This window comes from Ammodytes marinus (assembly GCF_949987685.1).
Source record: "Ammodytes marinus genome assembly, chromosome: 18".
In the NCBI taxonomy this organism is placed as follows: Eukaryota; Metazoa; Chordata; class Actinopteri; order Uranoscopiformes; family Ammodytidae; genus Ammodytes; species Ammodytes marinus.
This window is the reverse complement of record NC_137222.1, coordinates 14225683-14251780: the sequence shown is the minus strand read 5'-3', so window position 1 is coordinate 14251780 and position 26098 is coordinate 14225683. Positions and strand designations below refer to the sequence as shown.

The following is a 26098-nucleotide window of genomic DNA, read 5'->3' as shown; positions in this document are numbered from 1 at the left end:
CCAATTAAAGAGGTATTTGCCCATAACAGGTCACTTCCGTAGTGTCCACAGTCTGCCACGAGATGTCGCAAGTTCGCAACTGACGCTCTTCTCGCTGTCTATAACTTTCATACCTCAAATTTCCATGATGGTCTATCATTGTTTTATTATTTGCACACCAAATGCATTTAGAATTTCAAACCTGGCTTAATTCTGCCAAAGGGACTAGTCTGGCCTACGTCAAGATTAAATCAGATGTCAACATTAAGTGACTTTGGTGATGAATTGAGGGATAAGATCATTTTTTTCTTTCGTTTCTCAATTTCTTTCCACTCTCTCGACTCACATACCAGCCCATGCCCTCAGGGCAAACATGACTTTGGACCTATGCTTTGGACCCACTTTAGGTGATAGCCTAAGTGAAATCTAATGGCCATGGAGGGCACCTCAATGTCGAGTTTTACATTAAACATTCGCAATGTTTGAGGAATCCTGTGTAACATGTGGTTACATAGCCTACAGGAAAAATGGCCTAGATTGTTGCTCAAGGGAGTGAAGTTACAGAGAATGCACAGTATTTACCAATGCCGGATGTGTCTGAGTGAGATATGAAGGCGGTGAACTGTTACTGTTTACAGATAAGGAGGAGTTTGTGGAAAAACGTCTCCATGATTCAGCTGATAATGGGCGTTGCCTTCGCTGTTTCCCTGAAAGGTGTGGCGATTTTGGAACCCTGTGAAATTCATGGTGAAATTCCCCCTCGGACATCAATACTATCCTCACACTTAGGTAAGACGAAAAACACGAAAAAAGTGTTTTACTTTTGATCGAAGACTTTATGCATGTTCACTACTTAATTCTCTGCCTGCATGTTCGAGTTTTTTTAAGCTCTGTTGATCGGGAAAACAGTAGCGGTCGAGACAGGGTTTGATGTACTGCTCTTCTATTTACTCACACGTGTCCACCATACTGACTCAACTAAATGTGTATTTAGGAGAAGACAATTAGAATAATAATTAGGCTATATTAAACTAGTGGATTAGCCGGAGAGATTGCAGGAGAAGAAAAATGTCTAGTAATAGCAGGGCATATTCTTTAAAGAAATGAATATCACATATCTAGCCTATTTGTGTTGTTTTTCCCCTCACCCTAGTTCGAGACTTTTCTCAACAACCACAAACATAACCATGTCTGTTTGGGTGAGTCATTTTCGCTGTCAATGAATGATCACATGGCTTAAGTGAGATTTTAGCTTCAAAGAATGGAATAAAATAAAAGTGCTTATTCAAGCATATTTGTTGGCTTTTATTTTAGGATGACTTGGACCTTCTCTTAGACTCCCCCTCCTCACTGACTGTGACAGTAAGTTGGACCAATTACTCTTAGTGTTTTAGTGTGCAGTATTATGGAGATGATGGATATTGACAAATAATAAAGTGTGTATAATACAGGTATAAGATACGGAACAGGAAACAATATGTTCATTGTCCACCTGTAGATGGAGAGATGTGATATTGTGTTTTAACATTGACCAACACTGTTCGACCATTTTTCACTGTAATGTACAACGCCTGTGTTTATCAGTCCAGTGCGAGAGGAACGGTGAAGGACAAGGGAAACTTCAAAGTGAATGAAGATGTGACTGCGTTGAGGAAGGCCATAGAAGGCTTAGGTAAATCAATGAGTTACCAATATATCTGTGTATTTTCTAAGTTCTCTGCCACAACAGATACCCATGTGAAGCATCTGCATAATATTTGACTGTATTTGCCAGTGGAGCTTTATGTAAAGCCACACATGAGCTCTCCAGGTGCAGTGATGAACCTGTCTTGTGTTTTCCCGTTTCTTCATAGGTACTACAGAAAAGACTCTCGTTGAGGTGCTGACCCAAAGAACCAACGCTCAGCGCCAGCTCATTGCCAAGGCCTACGAGAAAGCTGTAGGACGGGTATGAAACTGAGCTTAACTTTAAATATAATTTTGTAGTTTTAACAATGCAGGTGTATGATTTGTGTGGTGCCAAACTTATGTGTCAAACCCTCCCTCCCACCAGAAATTGGTAGATGACCTGGAGGGTGACACCCATGGAGACTTTGAGGACTTGTTAGTGGCCCTGATAACACCTCCTGTTGAATACGACTGTGAAGAAATCATCAAAGCCATGAAGGTGAGATTGTGTTGATACCACCACACTCCACAGACTAGCCAGGAGAATTCATTATTTGTGTTTTTCTTGTTTCATAAAAACGACTTACATTTTTTTAAAGTGATTTCATTTTATCAATGTTTCTTGGAATGCAAGCCAAACAAAGACAACGTTTCTCCAAGTTTGTGTGTGTGTGTGTTTGGGCATTCATTTTTGCACAACACATTTTGTGTTAATCACCTACAGGGTCCAGGGACTACTGAGAGCACCCTGACCGAAATCTTTGCCTCAAAATCCACCAAACAGATCAAGGCCATCTCTGAAGCGTACCTTGCAAGTAGGTATCTTCAACGCAAAAGTGTTTGTGATTAGATCATTGTGAAACAGTGGTTGAAATGTGTCCAGATTGTTGTGAAATTCAACGTATTTTGCTGTTTCGTTCAAGAAACTGGAAAATCGATGACTCATGATCTGCAATCGGAGGTGTCTGGAGATTATGGCAAAGCCCTATTCGTGTTGGCAGAGGTACTGACTGCACATTAACTTCAAACAGCGGCGTGCTACCATAACGCATTCCCCACAAATAAGAATCAGAACCATTTATTACAGCCAGACAGCTCTGAACATTCCTATCATGTGAAAATCATTCCTATCATTTTTCTGATCTAGAACTGCCGTAAACATAGATACAAAAAAATCTTTGAAGAGTTTGTCATCTCTATCATAAAATTAAGATTATCTTAAATTTTGAATTCTGAAAAAGTTATTTTTTTACAGAAAAAAGCTGATCACTTAAAATTATTTATAAAAATCCAATATATTGTATTTATTCCATGTATCACAAACTTATTTTCTTGTGTTCATCCTCACAGGGGAAGAGAGACGAGAGCACCACTGTGGATGCTGCTAAAGCTAAAGCAGATGCTAAGGTATAGTGTTTCTTTACAATAGAATACTACTATGTTTCTAAATGACACAAAGTGCATCCATCATGCCCATTTGACTAACCCTCAGAAAAAAAGGAAACATTAAAGAGCAGTTTAGTGATTGCATCAGACATACCTGTGAATTTGCCGAAAGCACAATTCTTCAATCTATTATCTTGGCATCTTAGAATGAAAGTGCTCTAAGGCAGCACTGACCTCAAGTTACCGCAGTTCGAGTGTATCAAGTCTGAACTGGCTTTTCCTGTGCTTCACATGTCACAATTGTCCCATAGTATTGCAGCAATTGTATTTTCCATGAAAATCACTTTTATCACACTTGTTCTCATTCCAACCAGGCCCTCTATAAAGCAGGAGAGAAGAAGTGGGGAACTGATGAGGCGACATTTATTGACATCCTGTGCCACAGGAGTGTTCCCCAGCTTCGACAGAGTGAGTACACCCCCTTTAAAAGAAAAAAAAATATTGTAGTTGCTATTGTAATGAAAATACAATAGCACCTGTGTGAGCTTGTACAGCTGTGTGCCCATGTGTCCACATGCTTACATGCTCAAAGTGACACATTTGATTTTACCAAGCTGGTGCAAAGCATTTATGATTTTCCCTGGCATTTATAACAAAATATTTGGATAAACAGCAAAAAAAATTAACTTCATGATGGCGCTCGATCAAAGGTAAAAGGAACCAGCAAAGGTATTAGGATTCATACTCTACGGATCATGGCAATTCAAGAAATCTTTCACTGAAAGCCACAAATGTAAGCCTCATGGTGGCGCTAGAGACTAAAGTCAGGAGATGAACAAAGTGGGTAGGTTTCATCTTCTCAGGAACATGCCCAAAATCTCAAGCAGCATGGCCAAGAAAAAAACATGTTATCCATGTGACACCTTTCAGCTGGAGAAAAACAAGTTGCACTCAAATCTCTGTTCTGTTTTGGTAGCTCTGATTGACTACAAGGCTATTAGTAAGAAGACTCTGCAGGAGAGCATTGAGAGCGAGATGTCTGGAGACCTGGAGGAGCTTCTAGTGGCTATCGGTGAGAAAAAAACATGGCATACCCTATCGTGTCCCTATTTCTGACCACTTAACATTGAACCAGCTCCATTGTTATTTTTTCATCTTAACTCATTTATTACAAATAAAGAATGTATGAACCTTCCATTTTCTTTTGCTCCAGTTAAATGTGTGAAGAACGTGCCTGCGTACCTCGCAGAGAGGCTTTACAAGAGCATGAAGGTAAGTCGTGTGTACAATACATCCACGTGTACCATCTATGAGCAGGCTTTCAAAGCCCATAGTTCCAACAGTGGCCATAAAAAACAAAACCTCATATTGTTTAGTTGCACCCTTGTCCCTTTTAGACACATCAGTGAACTGTATTGATCACCAGTGGTGTGGAAAGGAATGTTAAGCCACTGTTATTTTCCCCATTGGCTCAAATGTGTCAACTAAACAGGCTTCATTACCAAAAAACATGTGAATATACTGGCACAGAAGCAGCCATTATTGTAGGATAATGTGTTTGTGAACATGCAATACAAATGCTCCACATTAATTCATTATTTGTATGTATTTATTTTTTACATTTTGCGGCTTTCTTGCCTGTGATGACGGTGTTTTAATTGGCACATTATGTTTCTAGAGTGCTTGTATTGTATTATCTTTAGTTTGTGCATGTAAAGCACTCTCGGATGCATTTTATGTATGAAGGTGGCTATACAAATTAAGATTATTATTACTTCTTTATTTGATTTATCCAACTCCAACTTGTGCTTTTTGCTTCTTTTTCCAAATGTTACCTTGTCCAGGGTGCAGGGACCACAGAGTCTATTATTACCAGGATAATAACCAGTCGCTCCGAAATCGACCTGCTGGACATTAGAGCCCAGTACAAGACGCTGTTTGGAACTTCACTCTACTCCGAATTAGACGTCAGTACACTCACCCTATAGGGATTACCGTTAATATGCTTCTCACACTCTACATAACATAAATCTTCAACAAAATTAATATCATAAATCGTTTTGAGACATTTGGTGAGAATTATTTTGGTTGTTGACGAAGTAAACATGATTTCCCATTTGTTTTTTTCCCCCTCCCTTTTTCTGTCTCTCCATGTCTGTGTAGTCCGAAGTGGGAGGCAGTTACGGTGACGCCCTTCAGCATCTATGCGGCCAAGATGACTAACTCCTTCTGACTGTTGTGATGAGAAACACGTGAGCTTCAGCCCCAGAGCAGATGGGGAGAAGACCATCCAATGACGGGAGATGACCCCACGCTGACCTTAACATTAGCTTGAACAGGGCTCCAACTCAGCCTCAACGATGGCTGGAACTAACCATCTAGAAATGCTTCTGAAAGTGGAATGCCAGTAATGTTGAACCAACCAGATATTAATGTTTTAACCCCATGTGCCGTGCTAACTGGATGATTTACACACAGGCTTAAGAACATATATTTTTGAATATGTACAACTGTATTCCATGTGACTGAACATGCCCTTAACAAGTATTGTATCTTCTTCTTCTATACTGTAACACAAACAGCCTCAAACTTGGCAACACACACACACAAATAAATACTCATATTATCCCATTTTAAAAATATATAAATACTGTATTCTACTGTTTGATGTGAGTAAAGAAATACAAGACGACACTGTGCCATTTATATAAAAAAATACAATTTTTATTTAAGGGTTTTGTTTATGTTGCTGTAACCGACTCCTACACATGTCATGAGTATCTTATCACCCCCTTTACGCTCGTCCTCTAAAGGCTTCTTCACCTCAATTTTGAACATGATCTGGAAGTAATCTCTGATGTGTCGGAGGAACTCGATCCTGGAAGGACAGTGAGAGGGAAAGAAAGTAAGAAAAATGGGAGATAGAATTTCATTTTCTGATGTCAGGAGATGCGTTCAACCTATGATGGACAAAGAATATTCTGCCTTTTAGCAATACAGAGTTCAAGACCGATCCGTGTCCTGTGTGGACTCTGCTGTCTGCTTTTAGTGACATCGGAAAAGGTCCATCTTTGATCTCTCATGCACATTACCAGGAAAAGGTAGAAAGGCATAGTCAATTTACATGAACAGAAACACAGAAAGTTTGAACTGAATATTTTTTTTTTTTTAAGTCTTGAAAAAAAGAAATCGACATCACTGCTGGGCCGTCTGTCGTCAGCATTACTTGAGTAAAGGGAGGAGTGTCATGTGATGGCACTGCCAATCTTCAGTTATCATAGTACTGTACTTGAGAGGGACACAGCACCGGTACCATGATAACTGAAAATGGACAGTTCATAGTTCGCTCCTCGTCTTTCACAATAAAAAAAAAAGAATAGAATGTAGTAAAAAAGCATCTTAAAATATATTCATATACTTATACACACATTCAGCAGGCGCCTTTGTGAGAACAGTGACCATGTGAACACAGCTGGACAAGTCCCAGGATATAAGCAATGCTTTTAAAAAGGCACGTGAGAAAAAGATAAGTGTGATCCAAAGTTGATCAAATCTAACTGGGGCTTATTTTTGAGATAAAATGATCTAAATATTTTATCTCCACTTTCCCTTACTTTTATATAAAGGGAAGTACCTGTAATGTGCAGTGGCCAGTGTGGGTTTGCAGCAAGAAACAAGTATTGTGGGTGTGTTGGGACATTAAATGTAGGTGTAAAGAAGTGTTTATTTGTCCTACTTTGTGTGCCCTTCTGTGGAACAACAACTTTGGAATATCGTCACTTGCCAAGTAGAAGAGTAACAAACTGTAAGGTCCGGTGTGTTCTACATTTTCGACAGAGTGCGTCACTTTTATTAATTCATGAACAAGCCATGGTTATGTTAGGAGGGTATTCAGTCTATAATTGAAATGGCAGTTGGCTTACGTGTATGGGGAAAGGGGTCCGAGAAGAATCTTCGACACGTCCTGTTGGCCAAGGGTCATCAAGAGCAGCGCCAGGCTCTGATTGGTTGAATCCACACAGCCGCCCTTGAAGAGGGGAAAGAGGGAGGGGCCATGCGTTTTAGCAACAAAAACAACTCAGATACGTCATGAAAATTTGAGATTGTTTAAAAGAACTCGGCAACCTATTGATTATCTCAGGTCCAACTCCAATAGCTATCTACACTATTTGCAAAACAGAATGAGAACCCAAGAGAGGTAATTGCAGGTCAGATGTTTTTTGCAGTTCTGGACACAAATTCAAGGCTAGAACCTAGATCAACACAATACATAAAGAAGAATTAATCAGTTTTGGCTCCGATTAAAATTTAAACAAACATATGCCCAAAAGTTGAATACATTTCAAAAGCACATTTGTTGCCAATTATGTTGTGTTTTTTTAGTCAAGCTAACAGACTTTATTGTCTCCATTACTCTGTTAGCGTTAAATCGATCAAGAATCAGCTTGAATTTGTTATTGTTACATGTTACAGAGCAACGGAAATCTGTTTACAGTTATACCCCGCCAAGAGACATAAAAGGACAGTAACCGTTACATGGGAGACAGGAGGGATAAACTGAAGAGTCGTCAAGCCTGCGTTGCACCCCTTATCATAGGTAGGAAAGGGAAAACGATGCAAAAAAAAGGCTGTTCCCAACCTGGGCTCCTGTGGTGGGAACTCAGTGTGGAAATAGGAAAAGAGGAAGGAGTCCCAGATGGATGCGAGGCTAAAAAACAAGCCACGAGGCTTTGGCTAGTTGTCAACCGTGGCAACTTCCCAACTACATTGCCACTTTCTACAAACTCAGTTTTGTCTTCAAAGATCCTTAGATTAAACCTCCCTACAACATGTTTTCCTCTTATTTTCCTCTAATAATGTTGAATATTTCTTCCCTCGTCTGACCTCACTGCTCCCCCCTTTCTTGGACATCTTGGAAGACAGAGGATCCACTCTGTGTCCGAGTGATCACATGCCTTCGTGATTACCCGACAACAGCTATGTTGCCGTTCACCGGGCTGTATGAGCAGACCTATGCAAGACTGGACACACCCATGACCATTTTATAAATCAAATTAACTTTAAAAATGCTTTTCCACTCAGTTTGTGTCCTCTCTGTGTGTCACTTTTACCATTTCATATCTCACATTAACTAGAGTGGCCGCAGCTGAACTGCAGCTACACAACATCTGCTTCTTGTACAGTGCATCAATTCTAACTCAGAATGAGTGTGGCCCAGGCATGCGGTATTATGGCAGCGTGACGGCTAGTCAGCAGGAATATGATTCAATTACCTAACCATATCACCGAATCCCATTGACTAAATTGTTGTTGAGGCAACGATTGTAAAAATTCCTTCTACCAGTGGATAAGATATATCAAACTTGTTATTCTGTTAAAAATTTAAATGAAATAAAATAAATATATCATCACTTCAACTATGCAACCTTATCCCAACTCATTTCCACCATTTTACTCAATTAAGCCTTAAGAGCAGAAATATGCTGGATTGATGAGTTTCGTCCATATTAATGGCTATTACTTATTACAAATACTCTGAACATCCCAACGATTTTTCCACATTTTAATAATCTCATCTACTTACAAAAAAAAAACATGACATTGATCTAATGTCCTTGAGGTTTTTAAAGTTGAAAACAGATAAAGCGTTGCTCCTGAGCACCTTACCTGTTTGTACTGGTCTACCCAAGTTCAAATAACCTCTCTTTTTCCTGAACCGTTTCTGGTTTTCTCACTTTGGAATATCCTTGGTTGGCATGTCCTTTCCAACAAGCAGCTTCATTTGAGTACAATAAATATAGAGGCATTAACCCTAACGCCTGACAGTTAGTTTCAGGCCCTGCCTTTGGGAGGAAACATAAGATAGTTCAGATCTCCCTAAGGGGCCAGCAGCCACCAACCGACCGACCACAAGGCATTATGGAAAAGTCCCTTGAATCCTTCGAGCAAACAGCAGCCCCCCTTTCCTAACAACGTTGGCGCAGACACTAACAAGCAACTGCTATGATGCAAGAAAACAAAAAAGAAAGAGTCTACTTCCAAGCATTTACAGACGCACTTGACCTAAACTTGTAAAAACTTTAACAGAACATTGAGTGAAATTAAAATGATTACAATTAAGGAGAAATCCAAATTGTTGTTTTGTTGTTTTTTAGCTTAAGGTTCTTTCCTCATGATTGATTTGAACTCTTTTTTTCTACTCTTCAATTTCAATGGATTTAAAAATAATTTCACATCAAAAAAAGTCAACAAACTTCGAACAGTGCAAAACTTACATCGGTCCCTATCCAGTGTTGACGTTGCTTCCAAAAAACTAAATGTCCATTGTGAAATTTTGGTTTACTACAAGAAGACTGTACTGATTAACCATAAAACAAACAGACGCACACATACAGACCACCCATGCCCTTTAATGCAAATCCAGCTATTTTTCCAGCCCCTAAGTTTTCAAAAATTAACTATTCCTGCACACGATGTCACAGATCCATTCTACTGTGGTGATATCCTCTCTCCTGTCTTCTCCACTTTAGCAATCAACTCGTCCTCCTGCTAAAAGTTTGGTAATCGAACCAACTCAAGCGCTGTTGACGTTCTGAATCCACCTGTCTCAAGCAGCAGCTGTGGCTTTATGAGATCAAAAAAAGAAAAATTAAAGTAGAAAATTGAATTTTTGAATCTGCCACCACCGTCTTTATAACTGCCTGCTCTGTTGCTGGGAGTTAACAGGATGCATGTTTCAGAGTTAATCAGCGCTAACCTGACCAGCTAACTGGACTCACATGGCTCCTATGAGAGAGAGGGCAGAGCTGAAGCGCCACACACACACACACACACACACACACACACACACACACACACGCACGCACAATCTAATTGTGCACATTCTGATGAAGTGGGCTCTTTTCCCCCTGTGGGACTATGAGGATTTATGTGAGTCTGTTGTGTACGTTTGTTAGTCACAGCCATGTTGGTTTGTCTCACAGCTTTTCCTGTAACTTTAAGTCACAAGGGAATATACGCTACACAGGAAGAACGATGTGAACACCGAAGATGTGACCCTTTTTTTTTTGTGCTTTACATTTCTGCAGCCCCCCAAAACAGAAAATGTAAAATCGACACTATTCAGCTGGCACATTTCCAAGACATTTTGAAATTTAAAAAAAGTATGAACAGTGGACAATATATAAATATACTGTGAAACAGTTAAAGAAATTATTTAAATTAAAATGACTTGTATATCAGTAATAATAATGTTTTTCTTTTTTTAAATGTCTGTTTTTTATCATAATGGAATTTCGTAGAATGGAAGACACATATTTTGCACTGTGTTCCTTTTCATTATTTTGTCAAACGGCAAACAAGCACCTGTTGTGTGAGCAAAACCTTAAATTTGGTTTACTTTCCAAAGTAGAATAATATGTTATTTTAATAATAACTTAAAGAGAAAATACATAAATCCAACAGTAAATAAAGTATCTATCACAGACAGACTTTAAATTTTTTGACATATCGCTATTTTCCTTTAGCCGTAGCTAGTCACAGCTCACTTTTCCAGACACATACGTACATGACAAGCTAATCGCTATAGAATCCATTTGAATGGAAGCGGGAAAGCGTCTGAGCGAAACATTCGATCCACACAGAAATACCCTTTAGTATAGGTGCTCTCTGCATTGCAATCCACAGAGAGTCTCAGTTAAATTCCAGACTGGGGTGATTACTGGGGAATGTGGCAGCAGATGCCATTGTTGCGCATTGAGATTGTAACAAGTCCTCACTGTGTGTGGAAGGTATTCCCCTAAAAAGAAGGATTTGTCCAGGGATAGACTCACAACCCTTTCTCCGGCTGCTGTTTGCAGGGTAAGTAACGCCTGATATCCAATTCCAGTGATAATGGAGATTTTGCAAAACAGTAACTAACAAAATCAAATCTATCAAAAAAGGCTGTGAGCAGTTTGAAATGCAATATGATGATCCTGCAGCCTTCACTGTGGACTATCCAAATGATGCATTCTCTAAGTATTCAGTCATGTGTACAGCAGAAGTGTTGGGTTCAAAGCCCCCTGTGGCAAATTTTGTTATTTGTAATATTAGGCTGAGTAAATAATATTGACTTATACTACGGAGAACAAACCATAATGCCTTCCTCGAATTATGCAAATAAAAACAGGACCAACTAGATATGTTGAATGTCAGTTGCTTCTTAAAACAGTTAGGTGATGACAGGGACCTCATTTGCCTGCATCATAAGAACAACTGAAACACAAACCGCAACAATGCAGCAAAACCTTGAGTTTGAAAATCCTTAAACAACACTTAGAAAATGTTTCACTGTAGCCTTTTTTTAAATAAAAATACCCTTTTATCATGCAAATCATAATATTATGCCATTCTTTGTTTGATTGAAATGCTATTTTTGGGATGTTTATGGGCACAGAACCTGTTGGGAGAACATTGGCCAACCAGATTCCTGTGGATGACCCGAGTGTTTAGGTCCGTTCACGATGAATAAACATTTTGCAGCCTGAAAAAAACCACAGCACTGAGGTGTGCTTGAGAGGGGTTTAAGTATGTACTGTACGCGAGGGTCTTAGCAGCACCTACCCTGTATATCTCCTCTAGTAGCAGTTTGGCACAGTTCCTGCCCAGCTCCTCTGGCAGTAAGGGGTCTCCCTGCCCCTGCGGCGTGGACGACATCTCGGCGCTGAGGAAGGAGCCGTTCAGCGTCTCCGCGACCAGGGTCAGACCAAAACCTGGAGACCTGAGGGTTAACCAAAGGGTGAACGACTGTGTGATGTGTCCTTCTGTCAATAAGCTATGATATTGAGACAGTTTTTTTTTTAACTGTAGTGACGGTCACCAAGTATACCAGTAATAATTAACTGTCCGTTCAAAGTTCTTCTGACTATGAAAAACCAAAAGAAAACAGTCGACCTTTACTTATGAAACGTATATATATAACATTTATATATTGTGATTGTTGTACATTTACAATTCTTGTTTCCACATTTTAGACAATGTTGTCATTATTGTTTTGTTTGAAAAAATATGTTCTATGACATTATTGTGAATTTGATTTATAAAAGTATACTATTGGATGCATCTATGTAGTTTATCTTTTGACATGTGTAAACGTACCTTTCTTGTTTACAACTAATAGAGCTGGATGTATTTCTATGTATTGTGGGAGGGGCTGATGGTGCCCTCTGATTGGGGGGTTTCGCCAGGCTGTGTTTACATATTCAGACTGTTTGCTTAACCAAAAGGTCTCACTCATTAAGGTCTGAGGACTAAAAACTTGAGAATAGAGTGCACATGTCCAAACATTTCCGGCCTTTTCATCATATTAATGTGTAAGTACTCACTTTCCAGAGCTGGCTCCCTTCATATGGTCTGTGTAGATGTAGATATCTGGAATGAACTGGTTGAGGACAGCCCTGGTTGACTCCACTAGCCTGTTGGCCATCTGGGGGGAAACTCGCACCGAATATCTGGGTTTAAACGGTCAAGGAACTTTGGTCTTACTGTGTGGTGTGGGAATAAAGATCCCCAATATTCAGCAGTTGGTCAGACAAAACAAGACTTGAGGACCTTATGAGTGTGAGCAAATTGGGACAATTTATACAAAAAGGACTGACTGAGAAAATAAGGAGATAAATAATGATATAAACAATCTTAAGTTGCAGCCGTTATTAACACATACATACACAAAAATAGAATTTTACGTAACCTTGAAAAGGCTTTTAAAAATTAAATTTCTGTATTATTTCAGCTTTGTTTTCAGATGTAAAAGGGCCAGGACTGTGAGCCTGAAAAGGATACGCCCATCCTCTGATCCTCTTGATCTTTCCAGGGTCTGTCAGCTGCACTGGCCTGATGGTCCTGCGCACGGGACATGTGAAAAGTACTTCTCCTCCCCCGCCGGGCGCCATACCCCTTTTCACCACCTGAGGGAGCAGAGAGAGACAGAGAGAGAGAGAGAGAGAGAGGGAGTGAGTGAAAACGAGAAGGATAGAGGACTTGTTTACAACAGGTGCACTATATTACTATTTGTGTTAATGTAAAACCATTATACAATCGTTGTCATATCAACACTGTTTCCTCACCTTCAAATCTAAGCTCTCTCCATCGATGCCAAACTTCTTCATCAGGGGCAGGGCTGTGGACTTCAGCATGTCCACCTGCAGCAGACCAAAAGTTTATATCATTAAAACTTTTTTTTCTTTCAAATCTTGAAAAGGGTTCAACAATAAAAACTGCCATGCAAAAAAAAAAAAAAAAGCCAAGCCCACAGAGTCTACACCGAGCCATTTCACATCTCATCAACAAGCAGAGACGCTGTTCACTGTTTCCATAACAACACCTCGCTCCAATAGCTCCTTAGTTACTGCTGCCGACTTTGTTTTCATCGCACTTTGAAAAGTGCAGCTCATATCAAAGAGCATACAGAATAAATTGGATCATGATGTGGTGGCTGATTTGCTGGAACACCACATCAGACATGACATGCAGGCGAACTCAGAGGCACAGGATTTAATACATAACCGGGCTTTCACAGCGAGGAAAACCAGAGTGAATTTGATCATTTGTATGTAAAACGCAACACTTCGAACATTCCAACACCTTCTCAAGTCAAAATATGAACTTCTGAATGAATTAAATAACCTGATTATGCTGCCAGAACTATTATGCAGGGTTCGTACAGCTTTTTAAGAGTAAAATTCAAGCACTTTTCCAGCACTTTCAAGATACAATGTCAACTTTTTCAAGGAAGCCGAAGCTTTAAATATATACAGTATATAAATAAATGCTTATGATTTCATACATTGCCTTATCTGTAAAATGGGAGTGTTCATAATATAATGTGTATGGACAATCACCAAATTGCAGTATGGCCCTAAGGAGACCTTTATCAGTTTAGTTCATATGCCAAAAATGACCATCTATCAGGTTAATAACAACATGACTATACTTGAGCAATATCACATGAGATGGAGCATATTGTCACTCTATATCAGTGCTGCTGCAGTGTCCTCTCTCCCAGCCAATTATTTTTGCTAGTGTCCTGCAAGTTTACATATTGTTTATAATAAATCAGAAATAAAGACAATTGGAAAATGTGATAAAACATCAAAAATCTTATTAAAATAAACTAATTCATGAATTGCAAAGTCGTAGGACAAGTTTTAAGTAAACATTGGGTGTGGACACATTAGAAGTGGAGGTCTGGGGGTCCCCCCCAAAAATCTTTGAGCATTAAACACTTAATTTCCTGCATTCTGGTGAATTTTTATGAAGCAATGTGTGCCTTTTCTGCATTCATTTTAATGAAAAAAAGGAGAACATTCATGGTTCCGCTGACACAAATTTAATTGAATAGCCTACAATGCATGTGTAGTGCTTTCAAATATCTCCTGTAGCCTATTGTTAAAACATTTGGTTAAACTGTAATAAAGGTAATTATTCTATATCATGTCTACTATTGAGGGTTGAGTGGCTGGTGGTATTTTACTAGCAGCATTAGGCTTTATTCAAAGAAGAAAACAAGTAGGGAACAGTTCAACACCAATGCAAACCAACCTACTAAAATAAAAACATCTGGGGACCAACCCAGATATTTTATTTTAGTAGGCTCCCTCCTCTATGCTACCTTAATTTGTGTTATGAAAAGTGCTATAAATGTGCAATACATAGGATACAGTTAATTACACAGAAGAATAAAAGCATTTTTATTGGCGGATGAGCCATCAAACCTAATTTTCAAACAAATGTACCAAAAACAATGTACAAAACGATCCAAAGAACTTCTGAATTTACTAGAGTGAAATTGAAGCGTTAATATGTTTGATGCATGCGCGATTGCGCGCTCACCGGCCGGCGGGGACACAATTCTTATCAGCGGAAACTTGGCACGCTATCAACACACATAGAGAAGGTGCAGGGAGGGGGCTCGCCTCACGCTTCGAATGCACAGTGCACATCAAAGTATAACGTTAATGCGCGTTCAGAAAGAGGAAGTCACGGCACTCATGTCTGTTAAGCCCGTATCTCACTGGGCTGCGACTGTTTGCGACAAGTTGGAGACTGCAGTCGCGAGGGAGTCTCTAAACTGTCTCCAAACGTTCGCGGAGGTCTCAATTTCCTCGCATGAGTGTAACATCACGTTACAATGAAGTAACCCCCAAGCTTACGTTATCTAGCTAACAACATGAATTTGGAGCAATACATTATTGAAAACTAGCTGGTCAGCTAATTGCTAACGGTGTTGAGCATCAATTTAGCATGCTATTTATTTGTATCAACAAGTCAATTACACATACAAACTCGGGATTTGGTGTAACTTGCAAAGAAGAACATGATTGAACAGTCAACCAGAGTGACATAGTCCGATACGTTTTAACGAAAAAAAATTCTCAACTGATTTACCTTTGGCAGGAACTCTAAGTGCCGATTCCCCCATTGTGTACAGCTGGAGGTACTTTAAGCAGACCGTACAGTAGCCTATGCCAGTCGGTTATTAGGGCCTCGTCATAACCAAATGGAAACGGATATCTGATATGGAAGTATCGGGAGCAATAGGTCCATGAGCAGCGACTCGTGGTTCTGGATAATTCCTGGAGCGATCGCCAGGTGTGGCGCGTGTCCCAGGAAAGAAAACACGGGGAGCAACTGCACTCGTGCATACAAGACGGCGGCGAAGAAAACATTGCGACAGATTTTTTTTTTAATTTACAGAATAAAAAAATGAAAGAATTTGATGAATTACGACACTGGTCAATAAAGAGAAAATCCAGCATTTTCCAGCACAGTGTTCAGATTTCAAGCACATTTCAAACCTTGAAAACACTCGATTGAAAATCAAGCATTTTCCAGACTTTCAAGCATCTGTACGAACCCTGTATTATGAAATGCTCTCAAAACTCCTTTCTCTCAACACTGTTGATCTGAACTTGCAGATAATTGAATGTAACAACAACAGTGCCATTTGAAACATGGGTGGTGCGATACTTCACCCAGAAATTGGTGGTCAGATGTGTGTGTCCTCACCGTTGGGTCAGTTGGGCCGTTGGTGACTCCCCTCAGCGTGGCCTTTAGTGGGGTCTTCATAAATGGCGCCAGCATGAGCAAGGCCTCCAGGTAGTAGCCGATGGAGCGCTGGTTGTTACAGTCATGTTCTACAGGGCCGCCGTACAGCAAGCCCGGCTGGTAGAACAACACAGTACCTTGTAGCAGAGAGACACATAAGGGGAGGGGAGTGAGTTCATAATGTAGCGGGTGGAAATATACAGTTTAGATAGAATGTAGCAGCTGAACTAGGGTGAGAGAAGCAATTTACAGGATAGAAATCTCATCTCATACTTATAATAATAACTCATACAAAATTTACCTTAAATAAGTCTTTTAGCTCGTTAGTAAGGCATCACTGGCATTGATGGAAAGTTGAACTTCAGACACAGACAGACCAACAATAACATGCAAAAATACTGTGAAAACTTGTAAATATCTTAATCTTAAATCCAAACAGTCATATTCAAGTGTGTTGGTGTTGAACAATGCAGTACTGTCAACTGACAGCAAACAGTAATTAGATTACCCACACAGTCTGTGTCAAAGCTAATATTACAAGAACAGTGCAATCATATCATCACTCACCTGTTTGATTTATCTCTATTCTGGAGCCATTGGTCACTTTGTCTAACAGTCTGATGAAGCTGGCCTCAAAATCTGGAGAAGAAAAAATAATCAGATGGCCAAATCAAATCAAACATCTTCAAACATTTAGTTCTTAATTATTTGTATTATTTTATTAAAGCTAAGTCTACCCAAACTTGTCAATATCAACTAATAGGAGATGACAAATTAATGTATTTTTAACTTGCATAAAGTATCAAAACATATGGTTCAAACCAGTGGGTGTGGGTGTAGTTGCATCTACTGAGGGAACTTCTAATACAATCCTCACTCAAATGTGCAGAGGCAAGTCACGTAAACAATGTCAGTCAGAGATGTGAAAGTACCGTTTCAATGCGAAAAGGTCTAAAATAACGAATCAAATTGGCACAGCGAGGTTCCACCGTGTTTATCTCACATATATCGCTCCCGTCCCTTCGTTTCCCCACCTCCTCCGCCCAGTCCTGAAGCGCACTCCCAACTGCGTAACAGCTAGCGCGTTAGCTGCCGAGCTAACTGCGACGCCACATGCGGAGTGAAGGAGTGAACGCCAAAACCACAACTCACCGCGGAGCCCCGGACTGTCTTCTTTAGACCGAATGCCTTTGATTTTCACCCGCTTCCCGCTGAGCGTGGACAACACCAGCCGCTGTCGGAAGAAATTGCAGCCGTCGTAGTTGAGCCCGTTGCCTGCCATGTTATTGTTGTTTCTACCCTGGCGTCAGTGGAAATCCACGTGTGTTGGTTTGTCCAGGAAGACGTTGGTGGGAGGCGAAAGGTACGGAACGGCAGGAGGGTCCAAAAGGAGTATTTTTCAACGCTACGTAGCTGCTTCGCCGCTGTTGGCCGCTAGATGGCGCCAAATCATCACCATTCATGAAAACGACGTGGGAGTGGCTGTGTGATGTCTTTTCATCTTAAAGGCACAGAACATGATCAAAATGTAAACAAATGTGTATAACTATACATAATTGTAAGGCTTAACTGTTGTATTCGTGTCTTTTATTAATTTATATGACGCATTTTCTGGGCTATTAAATAGTCATTAAGACGAGTAATATCTGCCATTATTTTAATCCTATAAAACTGCTCTAACATATAGCCTAGTGGAAGCTGAATAGGTTATGAGAGAGCAGATTGGCAGTTACTCGGCCCAGACTGCCTGCCAGTCTGCAGGTCTGTCCGCTGAAGGGATCGAGGCTGGGAAGGGATTAATCACTCAAACAAGCTCTATTCCGTCTGTAGGCTAGACCAATTACATAACCGTGTTATAGGCCTACAATAAATGCACATCAAGAGCGACATAGCCGAAGAGAGAGATACGCTAATTTTGCTCGGAGTAGTGCCTGTGTCGTGAGGGGGGGTTGTGCATCCTAATCTGCCCTAGCTGGCAATGTAGGCTAGTCTATCGGTGGCAGTTGTCATCCTCTTCCTCCTCTATCTAGCCTCCTCCTCCGCCACAACCAGCTGCTCCCCCCTTCCTTCTGGTTCTGCAGCTTTGAGGGAAATAAAAAAGTCGAGGTCCAGTGAGAGTCGAGCCTGGCTGCAGAAGACGCGCCCACTCTTGGCGACGTTGCTTGCGCACTTCTTGGGGCGAAAGAAAAGTCTACCTGCCTAGAGCACCGATCCAGTCTTGTGCCGAGCATCCGGAGAGAAAGTTTTTTTTTTTCATGGGAAGGATACGGCTATTCTACTACTCTCAACACAAGCAATAGTCTCGAGGAAATGGCTCTTCATAAGATTTTCCGTGCAGTCATCATGGGACCTCCGGGTTCTGGGAAAGGAACAGTGTCTGAGCGCATAATCAAAAGTTTCCCACTGAAACACATCTCCAGTGGGGACATACTGCGAGCCAACATCAAGGCCCAAACCGGTAAGATATACGGGTTTCCTATATTTAACCTATTCTAAGGTGTGATGAAAGGTACACAGGTTGCAAGAGGCTGCAACATGAGACTATTTCAGGTATTTTTGATTTATTCAGACTAATTTTTATTCATTTTTTACCTGTTCAACGTTTTAGAAATGTTATCCTACATCATTGTATGATGCAGAAAGAAATGGAATTCACACCTTAATCATTATGCTCAAGAACATAAGCCATTTTTTATTATTATTTTAAAACATGTCAGTTAAAATAAAAAAAACGCCTTTTTTGTCTGGCCTATTATGCAAAGAAGCCACTCCTATAACGATATTCGATTTCTTATCTGTCTGTGAAACACCACAGAGGTTAAAATGGAATCAGACAGAAAACATCTGTTCTCCCTGCAGCCAAGGTCAAAGTGGTTTGCATGGGGTTAGAGAGCGTGTAGTCTCGCAAAGCCAGACCAAACTACAGCAAGTAGAGAGCGTGTGGTAGTTTTATGTTTATACTGGAAACACATTTGAATCTAACCTTACTTGCACTTTGGAAGGAGGCCCACAGTCCTTCTCACTTATCACCTTGGACAAAGGTAAATAGAGGTGTAAGATAAAGAAGGCTTCTCACCTTTGTGCCGTTGAGGAGAAGACTATGAAAAAGGATGTTTTTGACAGCTGCGTGACGGAAGAAGCTACTACAATGTCACAGCGAGTTCTACGTGAGGTTTGGAGTGTCAACAAAATCACACATGCTTTTATATCCTCCTCGTCACGCCCTGTTACACTTTCAAACTATACAGGTGCAGACATTTTCTCCTCAAGCGTCTCAGTTTATCTGAATGCTTGTGTTGTTGGCAGCTGTGCAAACAAGTGATCTCTCTGAATTGAGTTTCCCTGCTCAAATTTTCCCCATATCTTAACCAGTGACCTTGCACTTCCTGAGACCGCCTCCCCATACTCTGGGCATTACAACAGCATTATAAATGCATATAAACTTTATCACAATGTATTAAATGGACTAATGCACTTACTAAAAACCTTGCCAAAACGTTGCTTTCCAAACAACTTGTTCAGGCCCAAAGCCCAATAGAGTGCAATGTTTGTTTACCGACGGAAGAGGAAACAGCAACTGCTTTGTCTATAAGCTGATATATTTGGTCTGTAAAATTCTTGTTTTGTTCTATATTTAAGCTTTGGTTTGTACATCCATTTATTTTTTGCCTTTGCCACAGTCAGGTCATTTCTGAAAGGCTTGTTGTCAGGAAATGCCTTTCTTCAGCTGGACTGTGACCAATTAAAGTTGTAGTGATATGGGGAAAACGTAGTAACTGTGTCACAGTGCACCCACATTCCTCAAGTCTGCTTGATTGGAGATACAGTATACATATGAATATACTGAGTTGACTGTTTAAACCAACAGTGCCAAAGCTGCACTGATGCATCAAATGGAAATATAGCCCACTACATGGTGTGCATTATGTGCATATACACTCACCGGCCACTTTATTAGGTACAGCGGTTAATTTTCTAGGTAACACATATAATTTATCAGCCAATCACATGTCAGCAACTCAATGCATTTAGGCATGTAGACCTGGACAGGACAACTTATTGAAGTTAAAACCGGGCAACAGAATGAGGAAGAAAGGGGGTTTAAGTGACTTTTAACATGGCAATGTTGATGGTGCCAGAAGGGCTGTTCTGAGTATTTCAGAAACTGCTGATTAACTGGAATGTTCACTCTAAACCTTAGGGCTTACAGAGAATGGTCCGAAAAAGAAAAAATATCCAGTGAGCGGCATTTGTGTGGCCGAAAATGCCTTGTTGATGTCAGAGGTCAGAGGAGGATGGGCATACTGGTTAAAGATGATAGAAAGGCAACAGTAATTCAAATAACCACTCGTTACAACCAAGGTATGCAGAATACCATCTCTGAACGCAAAACATGACCAAGCTTGAAGCAGATGGGCTACAGCAGCAGAAGTCCCCATCAGGTGCTACTCCAATCTGCTAAAAACAGGAAACTGAGGCTACAATATGCACAGGCTCACCAAAATTGGACAATAAACGATTGGAAAAGTATTGCCTGGTCTGATGGGTCTCGGGTTCAGTTGTGAAAATCAGATGGTAGGGTCAGAATTTGGCGTAAACAACATGAAAGCATGGTTCCATCCTGCCGTGGACCATCAACCATGCCATGTTCAAAGTCGCTTAAATCCTTTTTCTTCTCCATTTTGATGCTCTGTTTTAACTTAAGCATGTTGCCTTGACCACATCTACATGCCTAAATGCATTGAGTTGCTGCCATGTGATTGGAAGATTAACTTTTTGGTTATATAAGCAGTTAAACAGGTGTACCTAATAAAGTGGCCGGTGAGTGTAAGTTACTATTGTGTTTCCTGGAGAAAATGACATAGCAAATAATGTTTTTAGATGCTTTGGCAACCAGCTAATATTTGTGATTAAAGTAACATTTAAAAAGCAAAGTTCAAGGAAATGTTTCAGGAAAAACTACTTTGAAAGAAAATAAACGGCATGCTTCTGTGTGTGTGTGTGTGTGTGTGTGTGTGTGTGTGTGTGTGTGTGTGTGTGTGTGTGTGTGTGTGTGTGTGTGTGTGTGTGTGTGTGTGTGTGTGTGTGTGTGTGTGTGTGTGTGTATGTGTGTGTGTGTGTGTGCGTGACAGAGCTGGGCCTGTTGATGAAAGCCTGTATTGATCAGGGCCAGCTGGTACCCGATGACGTCATGTCTCGTATCATCCTGAGTGACCTGAGAAAAATGGACCAGAGCAGCTGGTTGGTCGATGGTAAGAGCGCATACGTTTGAATCAGAGTTAATTTTTGCCATAGTATCAGCATTGTTTATCTTAGTTCACAAAACAACTGTGAGATCTTTCATTGACCTATCCACATTTAATTCAATTATTAGCTATTTTTCAATTGAAGTGTTTTTTGTTTTCTTGCCAGGTTTCCCTCGTACTGTGTGCCAGGCAGAGGCCCTGGACGACGCCTACAGTGTGGACACAGTCATCAACCTCGATGTTCCTTTCCAGACCATCAAACAGAGGCTCACCTCTCGCTGGACTCACCTTCCCAGCGGCAGGGTGTACAACACAGATTTCAACCCGCCTAAAGTTCAGGTAAATACCTACTCCCTTACCCACTACTACTTCTTAACTGTTTGATTTTTTTGGGATATTATCTTCATTAAAAAAAAAGGCAGACATACTGTAGGAAACGTGGGAGGATTGCAAAATAACATGGATGAGCAAGAATTAATTTCCCTATCAAACTCATTTTCACATTGCACTGAAGTTACTGACTATTTAACTTTTCTTACAAAAGTGGAGGAAGTTTCTTTTGACATGCATCTGGCTTTTTGTGTGTGCATGTTGCATCAGTTTCCATTTATTAGAAAATTGCTTATTTAGAGGAAATGATTCAACAACTCCCTTAATTGGCTCAATTTATATTGGTGTAATAGTATATTACAGTATATAAGCATGTATGCTAAGAGTATTTGATGCTATCAGCATTCATGACAAGATGTTGTATTGCTAAATTTCCCTTCAGTTGCAGTGCATTGTTACAGTTGACATAGTACGGTGTTGAGCTCCTTCTTCCTTGTAACCGATGGATGATTCATAGCCTACGTGCCTGTGGTCACATGTTCTCTCTGTGGCAAGGGATTGGACTCAAAGTTCCTGCTACATTTCCTGCACAGTATGGAGAAGGAACACATTCATAGTTAATCATTGGCGTCATTCTCTCCAGCGTCTTATTTGAGACAGAACAATCTTATCAGGAACAGACATAGAACTCGATGAAATCACACCTCAAGGTGCATTTATTAGGTGCATCTACCTTGTACCAGAGATTAGCTTTCAGAACAACTTGAACTGTTTAAAGGTGGAGTCAACGATTCTGGAGAATGCATGTTGTCAAATCACTTTTTGGGACAGCACAGTCAGGCTGTGCCTACGTAATTAATCATTTTCGTGTTCCAATACCCGTACTGCCATACTATCTAGTATGCAAGAAAAATATTTAGGATGTCCCTATACATGAATGTCAAATGCAGTATGCCAAAAATACCAAAATGCTCTACTGCATCCAGTCACATTGAGCAGTATGTAAGCCAGCATGCTTTTTGGGCTGATCTTACCAACAATTGTCTGTGCAGCGGATGTTACGTCAGATCGTCTGAGCTGCAGAAAAAGCACAACCATGGAATGTGACGGCTATATACTGTGAGCAGCAGGTTCAAGGCGCAATGCTACTGTATGACAAAATGGTAAACCCAATTGTACATATTTATTAAGAGAAACTGGAGTATGTAGTATAGGAAAGGGTATGCGATTTTGAGTGCAGGGAATTGAATTGATGGCTATGCATGATTCATAACAACAGCATCTCCTGCTGAAACATGCAATAGGGCCTAGGCAGACTGATGGAGCTGCTCAGTGTGAATGTATAGGATGTCCTTGGTGTTCAAATGGAGTCCACGGAAACTAGATTTAAGGGTAATTATGGATTCATTGGCATAAAACCTTCTAAAACATCATTATGTTAGTATAGTGGTATTGTGTGCATGTTGATTTGTGTAAATATAATTTCTCACGGGGACACTTGAACAGAACGCAACCAACCATTTGTTTCATGAGCACTACCCTGTGCTTTCCCTGCTATGGCAAATCAAGTTACATTGCCCCAAGCGTTTCTTGAGCAACAACTCCTGTCTGAGCAGGTTTTCCTCAAATATCTTGTGGTAAACGGTGCAGGTGCATCACATGATATTTCCTCTTCACTTTCTTGCACGTACACCAACAGTGAGCAAAAGCTTTCATTTGCATTTGCAGGTGTATTAAGAGCAATGCTGTGCGCAGGTGTTGTTTTAGAGTAATCAATTCAGCAACAACATCTTATTTCTGTGTGATTTCTCCAGGGTATGGATGATGTGACGGGGGAGCCTCTGGTCCAGAGGGACGATGACACACCAGGGACGGTCACACGGAGACTCAAGTCCTACGAAACCCAGACAGAGCCCGTCTTAGAGTACTACAGGTAGAATAGGAGAGATGAATTCAAAATATACCTCTGCCTATATTTACTTTCTATTTACCTTCAGGTTTTGCTTCTAAAAGGTGCACAGAGGAACTTTCAGTTTGTGTTCATTCGAGCAGCCCCTTTGGACAAAAGCGGTAGTGTTTTTACAACGCCAGCTGTTGTTCCTGGGTGAGCCTACTCATGACAAAGGCATTAAAAAACACTTTATAAAAATAGCTTTTTTTTGCACTGATGGTCTCGTTTGCTGTTACATGTAATTTATGATCATCCGAGGGTTAAATGAGACTGTTTCAGAAATATTTAAAAGTTCCTCGTAGCACCTTTTAAAGTAGCCTATTAAGAGAACTTACAAAGGAAAAATGTGCAGATGTTCAGTGTGATATCTCACACTCATACATGATTGCCTTGATCCAGCCAAAAGGCTACAACCGAATGCTACTGAACTTTGACCTTAGGCCTCCCATGCACATTCCTCGTGGCAGTTTTTTTCATGACTGAAGAATTTCTTAAGAATCACATTCCAAGAGGGCCAGCTAATATAAGAAAAAAACAACACTAAACTTGTGAGGCTTTGGTAACCCAGTTTGAAAGGGTACATGAATCATATTTTCTATTTTTGGATCATTTAGACAGGGAAACATATTGCTCAGTGCTGCCTTAAGCCACGGGGATTTACTCAGCTAGCGTTATTTATTTATTTTACCTCAACGTTTTTAGAGGCTGTTCATCATTTGAAGGAAGAGAACCTGTAATCACAGAATAGGGAAGATAAGGAGATAGAGAGATAGCATTAGCTTTAATGGATGAAAAGTAATTTGACTGTAATTCCCCTAGAACATGTTTCAGAATAGTTTAAACACTTTTGAAAAGATTTGAGGCCATGTTTTTTTTCTTTTTCTATTTTCTGTGTAATTATTGGATTAACAGTTGAGCTAGCAACTCTTAATAAAAAATAAATGATTGATTTCTGTGTTTCTCCGTCATACCAGGAGTAAAGGTGTGCTAGAGACTTTCACCGGGACAGAAACGAACAAGATCTGGCCGCACGTCGAGGCTTTCCTCAACAGAAAACTCTCCTCCGTCAACCGAAAGGCTGCGTAGACACTACAGCCTGAACAGCAGGGCACAAGAAGGGTTCAAGTTTACCAGCAGACACCTTAACTCCATGTGCATCCATTAATCAGGTGCCGCTTGCTGTGAAACAAGAGGTTTAATAGTATATATTTTGCAGTTTATGTCACGAGGCAGTATAGTAAGACCACAGAGAAACCTCCACTTTTGAAGTACTTATTGCACTTTTGTCGCACTGTTTCTCTCCAATGTCGTTGACATTAAGTCTGGGAAACCCTCAGGATGTGTGCATGAAATCCTTCAAACGTTAAGTCGTTTTAGTACATCTAAAAGACGATTGTCTCCTCATTCCATAATATGCCTTTAAAAAGCCAGGAGACGTCCCATATCTAATAACAGATATCAATATCTTAAACAGTAGAATATCTGCATTCACAAGAAAACTTAGAAAATGAAAGTAGCAATAGTTGCCATGGCATGTCCTAACCTGCTGTAAGGAGGTATGGAAACATTTTATATTATTCATATTTGTTATATATAGTTGATGGCAGCAATGCTGTAAAGAAAGGGCACAAGTAACAAGAAATCTTAAGACATCTTAATAAAATCCTTAGAAAGGAATATTAGGATAGGCTGTTTTGCCCCGAGCATAACAAAGGTTTCTCAAGCAACCTTATCCTATGTAGTGGTTGCCTGGCCTAAAGGGAATTGTGCCATGTTCTTCAAATGATTGTAAATTCACTTTTGCACTCAAGTGCCTTTTGTTGATTTTGAAAAATGAACCAGGTAATTCAGTGAATGTAGTCTGTACATTATGGACCACATGTTGAATAATGTGTAAACCGACCACAATTATTATATTGAATAGTTTTAATTTTTTTAATCAAACCATCATTGTGTAACAGCTCATATATCAACCGCGTCTTAACAGTGTTGCCTTTGTTGAAATTTTTCCATTTTTACCAGGTGTTCCTTTTTGTGACCAAGTCTATAAATGTACACTGATAATTTGCCATTTAAATTAATTTAATTTAAGTTTATTAACTTAAAACATTTGAAGCACAATTTATGATCTTGTTTAAAACAATTTCAAATGATTAATTGCCTTGACTTGTACTGTTGATTCAATTCAGTGAATATTTGCTGAATTGTACTGTGTGGATTTCTAACACTTGGAATACAAATGTTTTAAAGCTCCTCTTCGTGGACAACATACAACTGTGTCATGAGTATTTTATTAATGAACCACAATAAACTTATCCTACTAGTTACTGCATGTCGTTTATTACTGTAGGCTACACTACAATAACACTACATGACCGGGTAGCTGTTTTATTTAGAGGTACTCCTCCACTTCCGCATTGTGCTCATGTAACAGAGTCATGATCAAATTCAT

The 26098-nt window shown here is 40.0% G+C and overlaps 3 protein-coding genes across 5 annotated transcripts; 2 read left to right on the top strand and 1 right to left on the bottom strand.

Annotated features, from left to right (window-relative positions):
* Positions 1-676: 676 nt before the first annotated feature.
* On the top strand, positions 677-5725 carry anxa3b (annexin A3b). Its single transcript, XM_080046950.1, has 14 exons — positions 677-768; positions 1133-1178; positions 1294-1341; positions 1564-1651; positions 1833-1927; positions 2033-2146; positions 2372-2462; positions 2571-2650; positions 2998-3054; positions 3408-3501; positions 4010-4105; positions 4247-4305; positions 4878-5000; positions 5197-5725. Exons 2-14 carry the CDS (start codon positions 1167-1169, stop codon positions 5254-5256), a joined length of 1017 nt encoding a protein of 338 aa, XP_079903076.1. The 5' UTR covers positions 677-768; positions 1133-1166; the 3' UTR covers positions 5257-5725.
* A 5-nt stretch (positions 5726-5730) lies between these two features.
* Positions 5731-19287, bottom strand: rcl1 (RNA terminal phosphate cyclase-like 1). Of its 3 annotated transcripts, none has more exons than XM_080046942.1 (9): positions 19196-19287; positions 16687-16758; positions 16081-16256; positions 13140-13214; positions 12856-12980; positions 12399-12524; positions 11638-11794; positions 6957-7060; positions 5731-5911 (listed from the first exon to the last, which is right to left on the bottom strand). In XM_080046942.1, exons 3-9 carry the CDS (start codon positions 16153-16155, stop codon positions 5758-5760), a joined length of 816 nt encoding a protein of 271 aa, XP_079903068.1. In that variant the 5' UTR covers positions 16156-16256; positions 16687-16758; positions 19196-19287; the 3' UTR covers positions 5731-5757. The 3 variants fall into 3 exon arrangements, with proteins under 3 accessions (XP_079903068.1, XP_079903067.1, XP_079903069.1); XM_080046941.1 differs by lacking the exon at positions 19196-19287 and adding an exon at positions 17272-17587; XM_080046943.1 differs by lacking the exon at positions 19196-19287 and adding an exon at positions 17052-17112.
* Positions 17893-25935, top strand: ak3 (adenylate kinase 3). Its single transcript, XM_080046951.1, has 5 exons — positions 17893-18577; positions 21252-21371; positions 21532-21704; positions 23510-23628; positions 24621-25935. The coding sequence occupies exons 1-5, from the start codon at positions 18430-18432 to the stop codon at positions 24730-24732; spliced, it is 672 nt and encodes a 223-aa protein (XP_079903077.1). The 5' UTR covers positions 17893-18429; the 3' UTR covers positions 24733-25935.
* The last annotated feature ends 163 nt before the right edge of the window (positions 25936-26098 follow it).

Coding starts and splice junctions, on each gene's coding strand:
- ak3 (XM_080046951.1), top strand. CDS start 18,430: ATGGCTCTTCATAAGATTTTCCGTGCAGTCATCATGGGACCTCCGGGT. Junction 21,372..21,531: donor GAGCAGCTGGTTGGTCGATG/GTAAGAGCGCAT, acceptor TTTTCTTGCCAG/GTTTCCCTCGTACTGTGTGC. Junction 23,629..24,620: donor CCCGTCTTAGAGTACTACAG/GTAGAATAGGAG, acceptor CCGTCATACCAG/GAGTAAAGGTGTGCTAGAGA.
- rcl1 (XM_080046941.1), bottom strand. CDS start 17,401: ATGGCAGGCAACGGGCTCAACTACGACGGCTGCAATTTCTTCCGACAG. Junction 16,759..17,271: donor AGACAGTCCGGGGCTCCGCG/GTGAGTTGTGGT, acceptor TTTCTTCTCCAG/ATTTTGAGGCCAGCTTCATC. Junction 13,215..16,080: donor ACGGCCCAACTGACCCAACG/GTGAGGACACAC, acceptor GGTCTGCTGCAG/GTGGACATGCTGAAGTCCAC.
- anxa3b (XM_080046950.1), top strand. Junction 1,928..2,032: donor ACGAGAAAGCTGTAGGACGG/GTATGAAACTGA, acceptor CCCTCCCACCAG/AAATTGGTAGATGACCTGGA. Junction 2,147..2,371: donor AAATCATCAAAGCCATGAAG/GTGAGATTGTGT, acceptor AATCACCTACAG/GGTCCAGGGACTACTGAGAG.